Raw genomic sequence first — 14497 nt, forward strand, 5'->3', positions numbered from 1 at the left:
TCGGATGTTGCTCAGGAAGAATCGGCAAGTGCGTGCCAGAGTGCCAGTATTGATATCCTGCAAAATGCCAGAGCAGCAGCCACGGGTTCCCAGTACAGGTACAAGTGGGGGCGTCTTTCAGATATGATGCCTGTCTCGGAGGGTTCAACCCCACCATTTGTCCAATGGCAGTTATACTGCAATTTTTGCAGGACCTGTTTGACGAGAGGAAATCCCCCTGTATTTTAAAGGTTTATCTGACAGCTATTTCACTCTTGCCATGTGAAAATTAACTCGGTCTCCCCAGGAGCTCACTTACTGGCGGGACAATTTTTGAAAGGAGCTCGGTGACTTCAGCCGCCTATGAAGGATATTGTTCCTCGCTGGAGGTTTAACGTGGTGCTTGGTGCACTCATGAATCCTCCATTTGAGCCCTTGCATTCAGCTGAGCAGACTTTTATCGCTTTCTTGCTTGCAATCACCTCCGCAAAGTGGGTGATTGAGATGCACGCATTCTGTATTCCGAAAGTCTGTTTAATTGTTGCAGAGGCCAGGACAAAGGTTACGTTCTGTACCAATCCTGCTTTTTTGCCTGCTTTCCAATCTGACAGAGGGTGGCAACTCCATGCACTCTGTCCAGTGCGGGCCGTAGCGTATTATGTTGACAGGACGAAAAGTTGGAGGCAGTCAGAAAAATTGTCTGCTATGGGGCCCATTGTCAAGCCCCGTCTAAGCAGAGGCTGACCAAATGGATTGCAGTCAACTGCCTATGAGCAAGCCAACTTGCCCCTCCAGAAAAGCTCGCTGCCCATTTCACCAGGGGCATGGCAACTTCATGGGCTTGGTTCCAGGGTGCATCCAAAGACATTTGCAATGCTGCTGTGTGGGCTACTCCCCATACTTTCTATTAGGTTCTACAGACTTAATGCCCTGGTTTTGGAACTAGTGTTAATTGCGGCTTCTCAGTCGACCCTTACAACAAGGGCATATAGTTTCTCCCTCAATTTAGCTCTAGCTACTTGTTACTGGGGTTCCGAATGGTAACACACAAGGCAGCCTCGGCTTAGCCTTGTAACGTTCCAGTCGTACAGCAGTCTTGCCCTTGCGACGACTTGGGTATACTGACCCATTCGGTAATGGTTACATTTCGTACTTGAAAGGAAACTTTGGGTTATTATCATAACCGTGGTTCCCTGAAATAGAAATGTAACCATTAACCTTAAAGGTCGCTGCATCCATGATTGCAGCAAGCTTGAAGGAAAAATGATGCTGAGATCTGTGCGTGCAGTTTTTTATACCCTCAGGGGCAGCCATGACGGTGTCACAGGCTCAGCTGAGCAGCTTTATTACATTTTATTCAGGTTTCGGGTCTTTAGGAGGTAAATACCCATTCGGTAATGGTTACATTTGTATTGCAGGGAACCAGGGTTATGATAATAACCCAACGTTCTGAGGGAAACTTGTACATTCTTCGTCTATACTATTCTGTACAAACTTATGATAACTCGGATTTTGAATTTACGGCCGTGGTGGGGAATGTATGTTACTGACATACTACTCCAAAAAGAAATCCTCTCTTCAATGTAATCATGAGACAATAAAATTGCTTACCACAAGGTGGCAGCAGAGTAAAAAAAAATTTTTTTAAATGTATCCTCAGCCAACGCTGTATTGCTGAATCAATCGAGTTGTTTTTTTTTTATTTGTTTATTTTTTGTTTAACCCTTGAATGTCTAGGCAGATATGCTATATGACAGAGTGGCATGTATAGAATAGATTTGAGTTGTCTGTAGTTTCTCCAAATTAAAGGTTTTGTAGAGGTGGAAATGATGTACATCTCCATTGTTTTGTAGGTCCTGATGAACAATACATTGTCTTGATTTTTGAGAATGGGTTATCTGCACAGGAGCACGCTATATTGGAAGAAATACTTCAAGCAGTTGGCACGGCTAATGAAATAAGTGACTTTTTGGTGAAATTAAAATTTGAAGAAGCAAACAGAAGGCTAGTGCGATTTACTAAAAGCTATGTGGAAAATTCTGAAAAGGACAAGGTAAGGAAGCCAACAAATATCTAATGCACAACCTTTTTATGACTGTAACTACTGTATGAATCCAGACAATGGCAGAAGTACTTATTATTGGAGGTAAAATGAGAGGGAAATGTCCTGTCCAATTATGTGTTCGTAGTGTGTGTCTGTGTGTGTGTGTCTGTGTCTGTGTGTGTGTGTCTGTGTGTCTGTGTCTGTGTGTGTGTGTGTGTGTCTGTGTCTGTGTGTATATGTAAACAGTTAATGAATGTATTTTTCATGTAGCAGGCTCCTGACTCGAGCGTGCAGCCACGCACCATTGCAACACGTCTTCAAACTTCAGCACACCAATTCTTTGAGGATGATGAAGAAATGGCAGATATGAACACTGTCTTTACAGGCCCTGTTCAAAAGTAAGATGTTAATATTTTGGATCATTAGGGTAGTGAAGGCGCTATTGGAAACTCTTTGTCCATTTGACTTGTGTCTCAGATTTTACTGTGTATTCACAAGGATTGAGCTTTTTTCCCCCATTTTCACAGCATATTCATTGTTTTCTGTTTTATTTTCCAGATTAATAGTGTATCCGCCAGCCCCTGCCAAAGGCGGTATTTCTGTCACAAACGAGGATCTCCACTGTTTAAATGAAGGAGAATTTTTAAATGATGTCATCATTGATTTTTATTTAAAGTAAGTTTTATATAAACATTTTAGTTTGATGTGAACAGTTACAGACCCAAATCATCACAGATCCCAGTTCCCCCCCAGTTGCTGACAAAGAAGTTCTTTGCATTTAAGTGTATGGGCATAACCACCTAGTAATGTGTTGAGTGCAAAATGGGTATTTGTATTGCATTATTGTGAACTTTTTTTCTGTTCTCCTTGAACAATACTGTGTATTTTAAAGATGCACTGACCTAGAAGACTCCTTTGCAGTTTGCTAGAGCTGTTTTGTTTTTGTTTGTTTTATTGGCCTGTGCTACCTCAGATATCTGGTCCTTGAGAAGTTAAAGAAAGAAGATGCCCAGAGGAGTCATGTGTTCAGCTCGTTCTTCTACAAGAGGCTCAATCAGAGAGAGAGAAGAAACGTTCAGGACACGGCTAACCTCACGTGAGTTTAAAGAGTTGCTGTTCCGCTTGCTTTGTACCATTGGCTTTGACAAATCCCATACACCTCACTATGAAAATCAACTGTGAAAAACAACTCACCAGAACGGGAAACACCAAATTGCTCGACGACTTGTGTCTGATTTCAGGCTTTTTTCAAAACAGCGGAGCGTTTTGCTGTTTGTTTACATGCCATTTTGCAGCGATGAGGTGCACGCATGGAAATCAGAATACAAAACGAGCCAATTAACCAATCAGAATGCCTCAAGATACTCTTGCTTTTGAAAAGATTGAATAAACCATTTGAATTTAAGGTGATGATGATGAGTTATCAGGTTACAAAACAGTACTGTATTAGTTGTCAACAAATCGCTGTTGGTGCCAAAAAGGTGTCCTTTTAAGCGAAGTCCCTGTTCCTTTAGGCAGAGCATTTATAATGAAGAAAAAAATCAGTTTGACCACAAGGTTGTTGTCTGAGGGGGATGTGGGCCATTTGATGAAGCGTTACCCGTAAAACGGCATTTGCCAAATGATAAAACATGTCTCATTGCATTACAGAATACAGCAGAGAAAACACAAGAGAGTGAAAACCTGGACTCGCCATGTGGACCTTTTTCAAAAGGATTTCATTGTCGTCCCTATAAATGAATCGTGAGTTCTAAGCATGGCATGCACACAGTGCATTAATATTACTGTAACTGTGAAACAGTGATTTTTATTTCTAAAAAGGGCCATGCCATTTTGTAATAACACTGAAAACACTTTTACAATTGTGATGACAGTTGTTTCAGACATTCTTTAGCGCAAGCTATTGAGAGCATCAGATTCTGTGGTATATGGAGGCTGTCTGTCCATCTACATATGCCTAGATAAACGTACTAGCCATTCTTTAACTTGATTATTGAGAATATAATTCATTCTGGGGGTATGTATTGCACTACTTGCAAGTCCCATTAGCCCTGTTATATGAAGTACCTGTACATACTAATATATAGATATTTTTATTTTATTTAGAGCCCATTGGTTTTTGGCTGTCATTTGTTATCCTGGTTTAAGTAGCCCTCAGCATGAACCAAATCCTTTGTACAAGTGTCCACCGATAATGATGAACAGATCCACAACAGAAGAGAGCAATGTTTCATCTCCAGATGAACCGGATAATACAGCAGGAAGACTTCATTCCACGCAGGTGTTTAACCCTCCAAAGACACCCAGTAAAGCTGCTGTCCTAGCTGCTATAGACACAAGTGCAGACAGTGACTCTAATAGAGGTATTTTCAAAGAGGGAAACTGCAGTGGCAATATGTCGGAGGAAGACAGGACTGTGACCGACGAACCAGAAATGGCAGAGAACAGCACTAAAGGAGTAAACGGGGCACTGGCTGAAAAAACAAAAACTTGCCTACATTATAAAGGTAAGAACGTATTGTGTTTTATATATATATAATGGTATGTGTGTGTGTGTGTGTGTGTGTGTGTGTGTGTGTGTGTGTATATATCTTGAAATGTATTTTTGTTTACGACTGTAAGTCGCCCTGGATAAGGGCGTCTGCTAAGAAATAAATAATAATATATAGTTATAAAATTATGGCTACTCAGATTAACAGTTAAGAGTTTTTTTTTTGTTTGTTTGTTTTTTTACAATGTAATCGTGCAGAATTTTATTTTTGTATTTAAAATAAAATCAACCAATAGAAGGTCTGCATTTTCTCTGCGGCAGTCCAATCATAAGTGAGCAGAGGTGGGACATAAACAGTTGAAAGTATTCCCTGCCTCGGCTGACGGTCTCGAGCAAGTTTAACCAATGGGAGAGTCAAAGATCTTCCCTGGTTTTGCAGCTGTCCAATCCATGAGTGAGCAAAGGTGGGACATAAATATGCTAGACCCTAAGCGGTGTAACAATAGCTTAATTCTGCACAATATGACTAATTGTAGAGCGTTTTTGAGAATTATATTGAGAACGTCAAAGTAATATTTCGATTTACTTTTTACTAAATAAAAAAAAAAGGCATCGTAGTCGATTAGGTTACAGGAGGCTTTGTGGTCCAGTGGTTAAAGAAAAGGGTTTGTAACTAGGAGGTCCCCGGTTCAAATCCCACCTCAGCCACTGACTCATTGTGTGACCCTGAGCAAGTCACTTAACCTCCTCGTGCTCCGTCTTTCGGGTGAGACGTAATTGTAAGTGACTCTAGCTGAAGCATAGTTCACACACCCTAGTCTCTTTAAGACGCCTTGGATAAAGGCGTCTGCTAAAAAAAAAAAAAAAAAAATCCTTGACTTGCATAAAGAAGGAAAAACATTTTGTGAAATAGCTTGCATCACTCGATTTTCAAGGTGTAGTATCCAAAGCATAATCAACAGGTACAGAGAAACATCATCTGTAATTGACAAACTCAGGACTGGAAGACCCAAAAAGCTGTCTAACATGGATGAGCAATACTTGAAGATAATATCTTTAAGTAATAGAAAGAAGACAAGCGTTGAATTGACAACAGAACTGGCAGAAGGCACAGGTGTCGTTGTCCATCAAATCAACAGTACGAAGGTCGCTCTTGAAATCAGGACTTAAAGGATGTGTTGCAGTAAGAATACCTCTGTTAACAAAGGGGAACAAGACTAGAAGGCTAAAATATGCCCAAGAACACAGAAATTGGACTATGGAACAATGGTCAAAGGTGCTTTGGACTGTTTTAGACTGTTGATGGATTGTTTGAAAGAGATTTTGGTCATGTTGCTGTCAACTTTGCAAATGTACTTCCTGTTTTAAAACTTATATTAACTGTAACTGACGCAAAATTTGACCAAAACGGCATTACACAAATACATGTATTGATTTATTGAGTTTGTTAACCGGGCTAAGACTGTAGAGATGCAACATCACATTTACAATGTTGTCCCGGAGGAGGCACAGTGCAAACAGATCAGTCAGTCATTCCTTTCAAATGTAACTCTAAAAGTGAAGGTGTGTAAGGCTTAGCAATGAGTTAGTATAGGCATGTCTTTATATTAACGTGATCATCTTCTCCAGCGTGACTTTGTATGATGTGTTGTTTTTTTTAAGATGGCTTACAAAGAATCAAGGTTAGTTACACTCCTGCAATGAACAGAGATGATGACACGTTCACTTTTTCTGATGATCAAGACTCCAGCCAGGTAAATAAAGTTCCTGATGCCATTGTTGCAAGAAATATATTTTGAATATAATATTTAAATATTTTATTTGTGTTAATCTATGTTTTATCAGACCTGCCTTTTAAAATAGCAGATTTCAGGACCAACAATTAAGACTAATGGCATTTAAATATGTTTTGTTTGCCTTCCTGACTGTTCTGTGATGTTTGCAATGATTCCTGATAGTTCTGAGTTATGATGCTTGAAAATATTATATATTTTCTCTTACTCAGACATGATTGCCACGTTAATTGCAGGCCTGTGCTTTGCCATTTGTTTGTTATTCCTGCTCTTGAGAAATCATGTGATAGTTACCTTCCAACTATGTTGACTCCACCGGTATTGTACAGAAGCACAAACTGTATGATATCACATGATTTCTCAAGACCAGGAAGAATGCAGAGTGAGCAAGCATGATCATGTTTTACAGGGTGAAGGTAGTGACGATGCTGAGTGAGCAAGCATGATCATGTTGATTTACAGGGTGAAGGTAGTGACGATGCAGAGTGAGCAAGCATGATCATGTTGATTTACAGGGTGAAGGTAGTGACGATGCAGAGTGAGCAAGCATGATCATGTTGATTTACAGGGTGAAGGTAGTGACGATGCAGAGTGAGCAAGCATGATCATGTTTTACAGGGTGAAGGTAGTGACGATGCTGAGTGAGCAAGCATGATCATGTTGATTTACAGGGTGAAGGTAGTGACGATGCAGAGTGAGCAAGCATGATCATGTTGATTTACAGGGTGAAGGTAGTGACGATGCAGAGTGAGCAAGCATGATCATGTTTTACAGGGTGAAGGTAGTGACGATGCTGAGTGAGCAAGCATGATCATGTTGATTTACAGGGTGAAGGTAGTGACGATGCAGAGTGAGCAAGCATGATCATGTTGATTTACAGGGTGAAGGTAGTGACGATGCAGAGTGAGCAAGCATGATCATGTTGATTTACAGGGTGAAGGTAGTGACGATGCAGAGTGAGCAAGCATGATCATGTTGATTTACAGGGTGAAGGTAGTGACGATGCAGAGTGAGCAAGCATGGTCATGTTGATTTACAGGATGAAGGTAGTGACGATGCAGAGTGAGCAAGCATGGTCATGTTGATTTACAGGATGAAGGTAGTGACGATGCAGAGTGAGCAAGCATGATCATGTTGATTTACAGGGTGAAGGTAGTGACGATGCAGAGTGAGCAAGCATGATCATGTTGATTTACAGGGTGAAGGTAGTGACGATGCAGAGTGAGCAAGCATGATCATGTTGATTTACAGGGTGAAGGTAGTGACGATGCAGAGTGAGCAAGCATGGTCATGTTGATTTACAGGGTGAAGGTAGTGACGATGCAGAGTGAGCAAGCATGGTCATGTTGATTTACAGGATGAAGGTAGTGACGATGCAGAGTGAGCAAGCATGATCATGTTGATTTACAGGGTGAAGGTAGTGACGATGCAGAGTGAGCAAGCATGATCATGTTGATTTACAGGGTGAAGGTAGTGACGATGCAGAGTGAGCAAGCATGGTCATGTTGATTTACAGGATGAAGGTAGTGACGATGCAGAGTGAGCAAGCATGATCATGTTGATTTACAGGGTGAAGGTAGTGACGATGCAGAGTGAGCAAGCATGATCATGTTGATTTACAGGGTGAAGGTAGTGACGATGCAGAGTGAGCAAGCATGGTCATGTTGATTTACAGGGTGAAGGTAGTGACGATGCAGAGTGAGCAAGCATGATCATGTTGATTTACAGGGTGAAGGTAGTGACGATGCAGAGTGAGCAAGCATGATCATGTTGATTTACAGGGTGAAGGTAGTGACGATGCTGAGTGAGCAAGCATGATCATGTTGATTTACAGGGTGAAGGTAGTGACGATGCAGAGTGAGCAAGCATGGTCATGTTGATTTACAGGATGAAGGTAGTGACGATGCAGAGTGAGCAAGCATGATCATGTTGATTTACAGGGTGAAGGTAGTGACGATGCAGAGTGAGCAAGCATGATCATGTTGATTTACAGGGTGAAGGTAGTGACGATGCAGAGTGAGCAAGCATGGTCATGTTGATTTACAGGATGAAGGTAGTGACGATGCAGAGTGAGCAAGCATGATCATGTTGATTTACAGGGTGAAGGTAGTGACGATGCAGAGTGAGCAAGCATGATCATGTTGATTTACAGGGTGAAGGTAGTGACGATGCAGAGTGAGCAAGCATGGTCATGTTGATTTACAGGATGAAGGTAGTGACGATGCAGAGTGAGCAAGCATGATCATGTTGATTTACAGGGTGAAGGTAGTGACGATGCAGAGTGAGCAAGCATGATCATGTTGATTTACAGGAGGAAGGTAGTGACGATGGTGCTTTTGCTGATGACCCAATGACTTCTGCAGAAAGTAGACACTGGCATCTGAGACCCACCATTTGTAAGCAGTGAGTATGGAAATCAGCATTGTTCTTAATCAACTACACCGTGCAACAATTTTTTTTTTTTTTTTGGTTCCTGGGTAGTAAGTGTTATTTCCTAATTGCTTATGCCTCAAAAGTATAGAAAATGGCTATTATTCCCCACAAACTTTGCTTTTGTGACCAGGACAGTGATATTTTGAAATTTACCTATTTCCAATGAGAAAACGGGCGTATTTGTGTCTTTTCGTTCACATAAAGTCAGAAAAAAAACAACATATGAATCGAAATTAAAATGTATTTATACTAAAGTAATACAAAAATGACTACAAAAGATTTAGAAGTGAGTAGTTTTTCGAGATTTACGATTATACTGTAAATCACTTTCACAAATCAGCCCCCAAATGTAGTCTCCCATCATGTTCTCGTTATTCTGTCCTTGGTAGCGGCGTTCAAAGTCCAGTATATCCTGGTGGAAGCGCTCCCCTTGCTCCTCCGAGTACGCTCCCATCTTCTCCTTGAATTTATCAAGATGAGCATCAAGGATATGGACTTTGAGGGACATCCTACAGCCCATTGTGCCATAGTTCTTCACCAGAGTCTCAACCAGCTCCACATAGTTTTCGGCCTTGTGATTGCCCAGGAAGCCCCGAACCACTGCGACAAAGCTGTTCCAAGCCGCTTTCTCCTTATTAGTGAGCTTCTTGGGGAATTCATTGCACTCCAGGATCTTCTTTATCTGTGGTCCGACGAAGACACCTGCTTTGACCTTTGCCTCAGACAGCTTAGGGAAGAAGTCTTGAAGGTACTTGAAGGCTGCCGACTCCTTATCTGGAGCTCTGACAAATTGTTTCATAAGGCCCAATTTGATGTGCAGTGGTGGCATCAGCACCTTCCGGGGGTCCCAGCCGTACTCATCATACTTCAAGGCGTCCAGCAAGGTCTTGATGCTGTTGTAATCCTCTTTGAGGTGCACCGAGTGAGCCAGGGGAAGAGACGGGTACTTGTTACCATTATGGAGCAGCACGGCTTTGAGGCTCCTGGATGAGCTGTCAGTGAAGGACAGTATAACGAGAACATGATGGGACACTACATTTGGGGGCTGATTCGTGAAATTGATTTACAGTATAATCGTAAATCTTGAAAAACTACTCACTTCTAAATCTTTTGTAGTCATTTTTGTATTACTTTAGTATAAATACATGTTAATTTGGATTTATATGTTGTTTTTTTCTGACTTTATGTGAACGAAAAGACACAAATTCGCCCGTTTTCTCATTGGAAATAGGTAAATTTCAAAATATCACTGTCCTGGTCACAAAAGCAAAGTTTGTGGGGAATAATAGCCATTTTCTATACTTTTGAGGCATAAGCAATTAGGAAATAACACTTACTACCCAGGAACAAAAATTGTGTTACATAGTGATCAGTGACGATGTTAGTTAAGCATCTCCCATGAGGGGGAGATTATAGTTTTTTGTAAATCTGATAATATCTTGTAAACCATTTCAGTGTTATGCCATATCAGGCTCATGTAACTTTTTGGTCATAACATTTTGAGATTTGTTATAGCGCCTGGCTATATAAATGATACAGAACACAGAGGGTGTCCACCACTGTCCAGTAAAAATTTACTTTTTTAGTGTTTTAACCTCAATGATAGATATCTTTCCTTGATCCATTTTACATCGTATTTATAAAACAATTGATCTAATATACCATTCCCCTTATGCCTCCAAGAGCCCATTGTTTTAAAATAAAGAAATAATTTGTTCAAAAAACTTAGTCGTCCTCACACATTGTAAAAATTTCACTTACTGTAAAAATTAATTAAACCTGAAAAGTGATCAGAAGTTTTCATATAATTTTAAAGGTCCTACCAGGAGAGAGCCATATTGGCACTTGGTGGCATTGGTTTAAACCCAAATTTGTTTTGGGTTCTCAGAGCAACATGTGCAACCTTATTCTGTTCTTTACTCTCAACTGTTTCATAACCACACTTTGTTCAGTGTCAAAATAAAATAATAATACAATACATTGTTAATTAGAAATATGAAAATGATCAAGAAACTATACCTGTTTTAAGGTTTTTAAGACAACTTTTTATGTCGTGTCATGGTGAGAAATCCATTAAAAATGAGAAAGCTCTGCATGTCTTTAGCAGCAGCAGTACAATCCTGTCTCTCCTGTTTTTCAGACCTTGTATTCTGATTATGGATTCGTTAAGAGGCCCTACCAGATCAAATGTGGTGAAGACATTACGAGAGTAAGTGCTTTTATTCTAATTTATACCACTGCTGGCAAATCTATGCTTCTCCTGATTACTGGACTAATGTGGGGCTGCATACACACAAAATGAGTAGATTTTGAGTAATTTAATTTCTGTAGAACACAAGATATCGTAAAATCAACCTTTTCTTTGTTACTTCTCTTTTAGAATTACTGAATATTCATGTGTGTTTTTTTTTGTAGGTATTTGGAAGTTGAATGGGAAGCACGAAAGGGAAGTAAAAGAAGTTTTCCTAAAGAGTTAATGAGGGGTTCCAGTCCTCGAGTCCCACAGCAAGACAACTTCAGTGACTGTGGTGTTTATATCCTGCAGTATGTGGAGAGTTTCTTTGAGGTGAGTTCTTAACTTCAGTGACTGTGGTGTTTATATCCTGCAGTATGTGGAGAGTTTCTTTGAGGTGAGTTCTTAACTTCAGTGACTGTGGTGTTTATATCCTGCAGTATGTGGAGAGTTTCTTTGAGGTGAGTTCTTAACTTCAGTGACTGTGGTGTTTATATCCTGCAGTATGTGGAGAGTTTCTTTGAGGTGAGTTCTTAACTTCAGTGACTGTGGTGTTTATATCCTGCAGTATGTGGAGAGTTTCTTTGAGGTGAGTTCTTAACTTCAGTGACTGTGGTGTTTATATCTTGCAGTATGTGGAGAGTTTCTTTGAGGTGAGTTCTTAACTTCAGTGACTGTGGTGTTTATATCCTGCAGTATGTGGAGAGTTTCTTTGAGGTGAGTTCTTAACTTCAGTGACTGTGGTGTTTATATCCTGCAGTATGTGGAGAGTTTCTTTGAGGTGAGTTCTTATTTTAGTACTTTTATAACCATAAAGGTTTAATAAATACATGTGAAACTGTAATTTAAACCCTACTCTATACAGTATATTAGTTTAGAACATGTATATTAAAACAACATTTATCTTTGTGCAACAGATTAGATCGACTAATATTGAACCCTTTCAATGTGAATTTGACTGTTTGTTATTTTTTTCATCCAGAATTCAATCCCGAGTTTTGATCTACCGATGAACCTGACTGATTGGTTTCCTGAGCACCGAATGAAGAAAAAACGAGAAGAGATCAAAGAGCTAATTCTGAAACTACATGAACAGCAGCAAACAGACAGGATGGGGCAGACAGATCCTGGAACAGAAGCATTATCAGAACTAGTTCCAGAGAACACCAGTGCTAGCTGCTCTGACTGAAACCTGCTTGTACACGTGCTGGTGCTGCCCAAGCATGTGGAACTCTTCTCATCTTTAATCACAGCAGCAGAGTCCTCCTGGAAGCTGCATGGGAGTACATGTTCTAGTGCTGCCCAAGCGTGTGGAACTCTTCTCATCTTTAATCACAGCAGCAGAGTCCTCCTGGAAGCTGCATGGGAGCACCCTTGACTGTACGCTGCTGGATTATAATTATTATTTTTTTTAATAGTTTTGTCAAATTCCCTCCAAAAACTTATGAAATGTTGTTAAATAAAGTATGTACATATGTTTGTTTCCAGTCGTGCAGCATTTGTAATTCGTTTTTCACTTGTTAGATTCAATTTAGTTAAGTATTTTCTGTTCTAATAGCAGTGAAATGGTAAAGTACTTCAATGATCAAATAAAAAGGTTTATGGACCATATCATTTGTTCCTTTTTTTGGTTTTATGATGGTTGCATCTTCCATTTTGGAGATGATAACATTAATTAAATTATAAGTTACATAAATAATTAATTTCAATGTTTCTTTGTGAATAAAATAGTTTCAAATTCATGAAGCTGGTGTTGGCTTCTTTAAGAGTAGTCGGTAACAGTGCAATACAATACAATACAATTCACATTTCTATAGCCCCTTTCATCACAAGGATCCCAAAGCACTTCTCACACACACAAACAGAACAATTGAACCATTACATTAAAAACAATCTAATAGTCAGCAACTTAATTGTATACATTTTAAGTAGACTTTATACAATGAATGAGTTAAATCTGTGAATAGGGCTATTGCAGGAGTTTATCTAACCTATTCATGTAAAGTATGCATACAAATATTTTCCCATTTCTTAAACAAAATTCACATGTATAAATCTAATTTTCCTAAACCACCACCAAAATTAATGAAGCTGCATTTGAAGATAAACCAAACTTTTATTAGTCCTTGTTATTTAATTCACACACAAAACAAATGCATTCGTTTTAAAGCAGTAGTTCCCAACCATGGTCCTGGGGACCCCCTGCTGTGTCTGCTGGTTTTTATTCCAACTGAACACTCAATTACTTAACTAGACCCTTAATTGACCTGATAATTTGCTTAAATAGACCTTTGTAATTGTTTTCAGGTCTTAAACAGTTGCAGAGTTCAAGATACTTATAAAATGTTATAGCTAACCTGAAATCTGCAACTGTTTAAGAGCTGAAAACAAGGGAAAAGTTCAAATTATGCAAATTATCAGTTTAAGTAAGGGTCTAGTTGAGTAATTGAGAGTTCAATTGGAATGAGGACCAGCAGACACGGGTCCCCGTGACCAGAGCTGGGAACCACTGCTCTAGAGGGCAACAGCAGTTACTTGAGGTTTGTTGCAATTGGGTACATTTTTAATACACAGCTGGGGACTATCTTGAGCTGCTTAGTTCTTTGCAATTGATATTCACTTGTGTACTAGTTTACCATCCTCCGTGCTAACCACAGGATCATCCCCAGGTAGTATGCACCTTTTCGTTCATTGCAGTTGACCCTATGAGTCTTTTACTGTATTAACAAATCTTTTTCTAGAATGCAAGAGAACATGAGGACAAATGTGTTGCAGATAGCAAGGATAATGATCATTACGCAGACCTGACCGCTTCAGACAGACTGGAACAGCTTCTGGTTGTTCTGGTGTGGTGCTGTAGAGGCATGCTTTTGAAACAATAATAGCGCTGCTAGTGGCATTATAATTTTGTTTTATGGTAGTGTCCATACAAGTATTATTGAAGGAGAACACAAAAGAAAATTGCACATACATTTGTAAGTACTTTGACATCTGGTGCATTGCATTGCAGTGAGGGTAAAGCAAAATCTTATCTGATAAACGGAACAATAATAATATCAGAAATTATTTTGTTTACTGTATGCACCTTTATGTTGACTTACTGTAGGCTGGCAGACTTCCATGGCCTTTGAGTTAAGAGCCCTGCTAAATAAAATCATTGTATTATCAGCTTAGCAAGTCTAGGCATGCATACTTTCAGGAATGGGTTTAGCTTGACATTAACACAGTGGAAATTCTTGGGACATCTACATATACCAAGAGTATATCCTACATAGTATGATTTCTGGCAAGATGTTTCTTCAGGTCTCCGAGAATTCCATCAGGAATATTAGTTCTTCTTTATCTGTACCCATTTCAACATGTCTCCACCCTTGAATAATCCACAACGGCACAACAGCTCCAGAAAGAAGCCCTCTACAGTGCGCAACCTTTCAGGACAGGAAAACGACACAATTAACCAACACCAAAGAAGGGACTTTATTTCCCATAAGACTAATCACATGCGATTCCCTACTAGCATACAT

General features: G+C 39.7%; 1 protein-coding gene across 10 annotated transcripts in view; it reads left to right on the forward strand.

The window, feature by feature from the left end:
* The window catches only part of senp6a (SUMO specific peptidase 6a), a 50556-nt gene extending 37972 nt beyond the window's left edge, over positions 1-12584 (forward strand). For 8 of the 10 annotated variants that reach the window (XM_059023526.1, XM_059023522.1, XM_059023521.1 and 5 more), the window contains 11 exons: positions 1833-2032; positions 2294-2421; positions 2582-2698; positions 2997-3119; positions 3674-3766; positions 4130-4530; positions 6177-6268; positions 8619-8710; positions 10881-10949; positions 11156-11306; positions 11956-12584. In XM_059023526.1, the coding sequence (XP_058879509.1) occupies positions 1833-2032; positions 2294-2421; positions 2582-2698; positions 2997-3119; positions 3674-3766; positions 4130-4530; positions 6177-6268; positions 8619-8710; positions 10881-10949; positions 11156-11306; positions 11956-12162 (1673 nt within the window). In that variant the 3' untranslated portion in view covers positions 12163-12584. Of the gene's footprint in view, positions 1-1832; positions 2033-2293; positions 2422-2581; positions 2699-2996; positions 3120-3673; positions 3767-4129; positions 4531-6176; positions 6269-6716; positions 6902-8618; positions 8711-10880; positions 10950-11155; positions 11307-11955 lie in introns of those variants that run through there. The other 2 variants (XM_059023523.1, XM_059023530.1) reach the window with 2 other exon arrangements.
* Positions 12585-14497: the final 1913 nt, after the last annotated feature.

This window comes from Acipenser ruthenus, chromosome 5 (assembly GCF_902713425.1).
Source record: "Acipenser ruthenus chromosome 5, fAciRut3.2 maternal haplotype, whole genome shotgun sequence".
Classification (NCBI taxonomy): Eukaryota; Metazoa; Chordata; class Actinopteri; order Acipenseriformes; family Acipenseridae; genus Acipenser; species Acipenser ruthenus.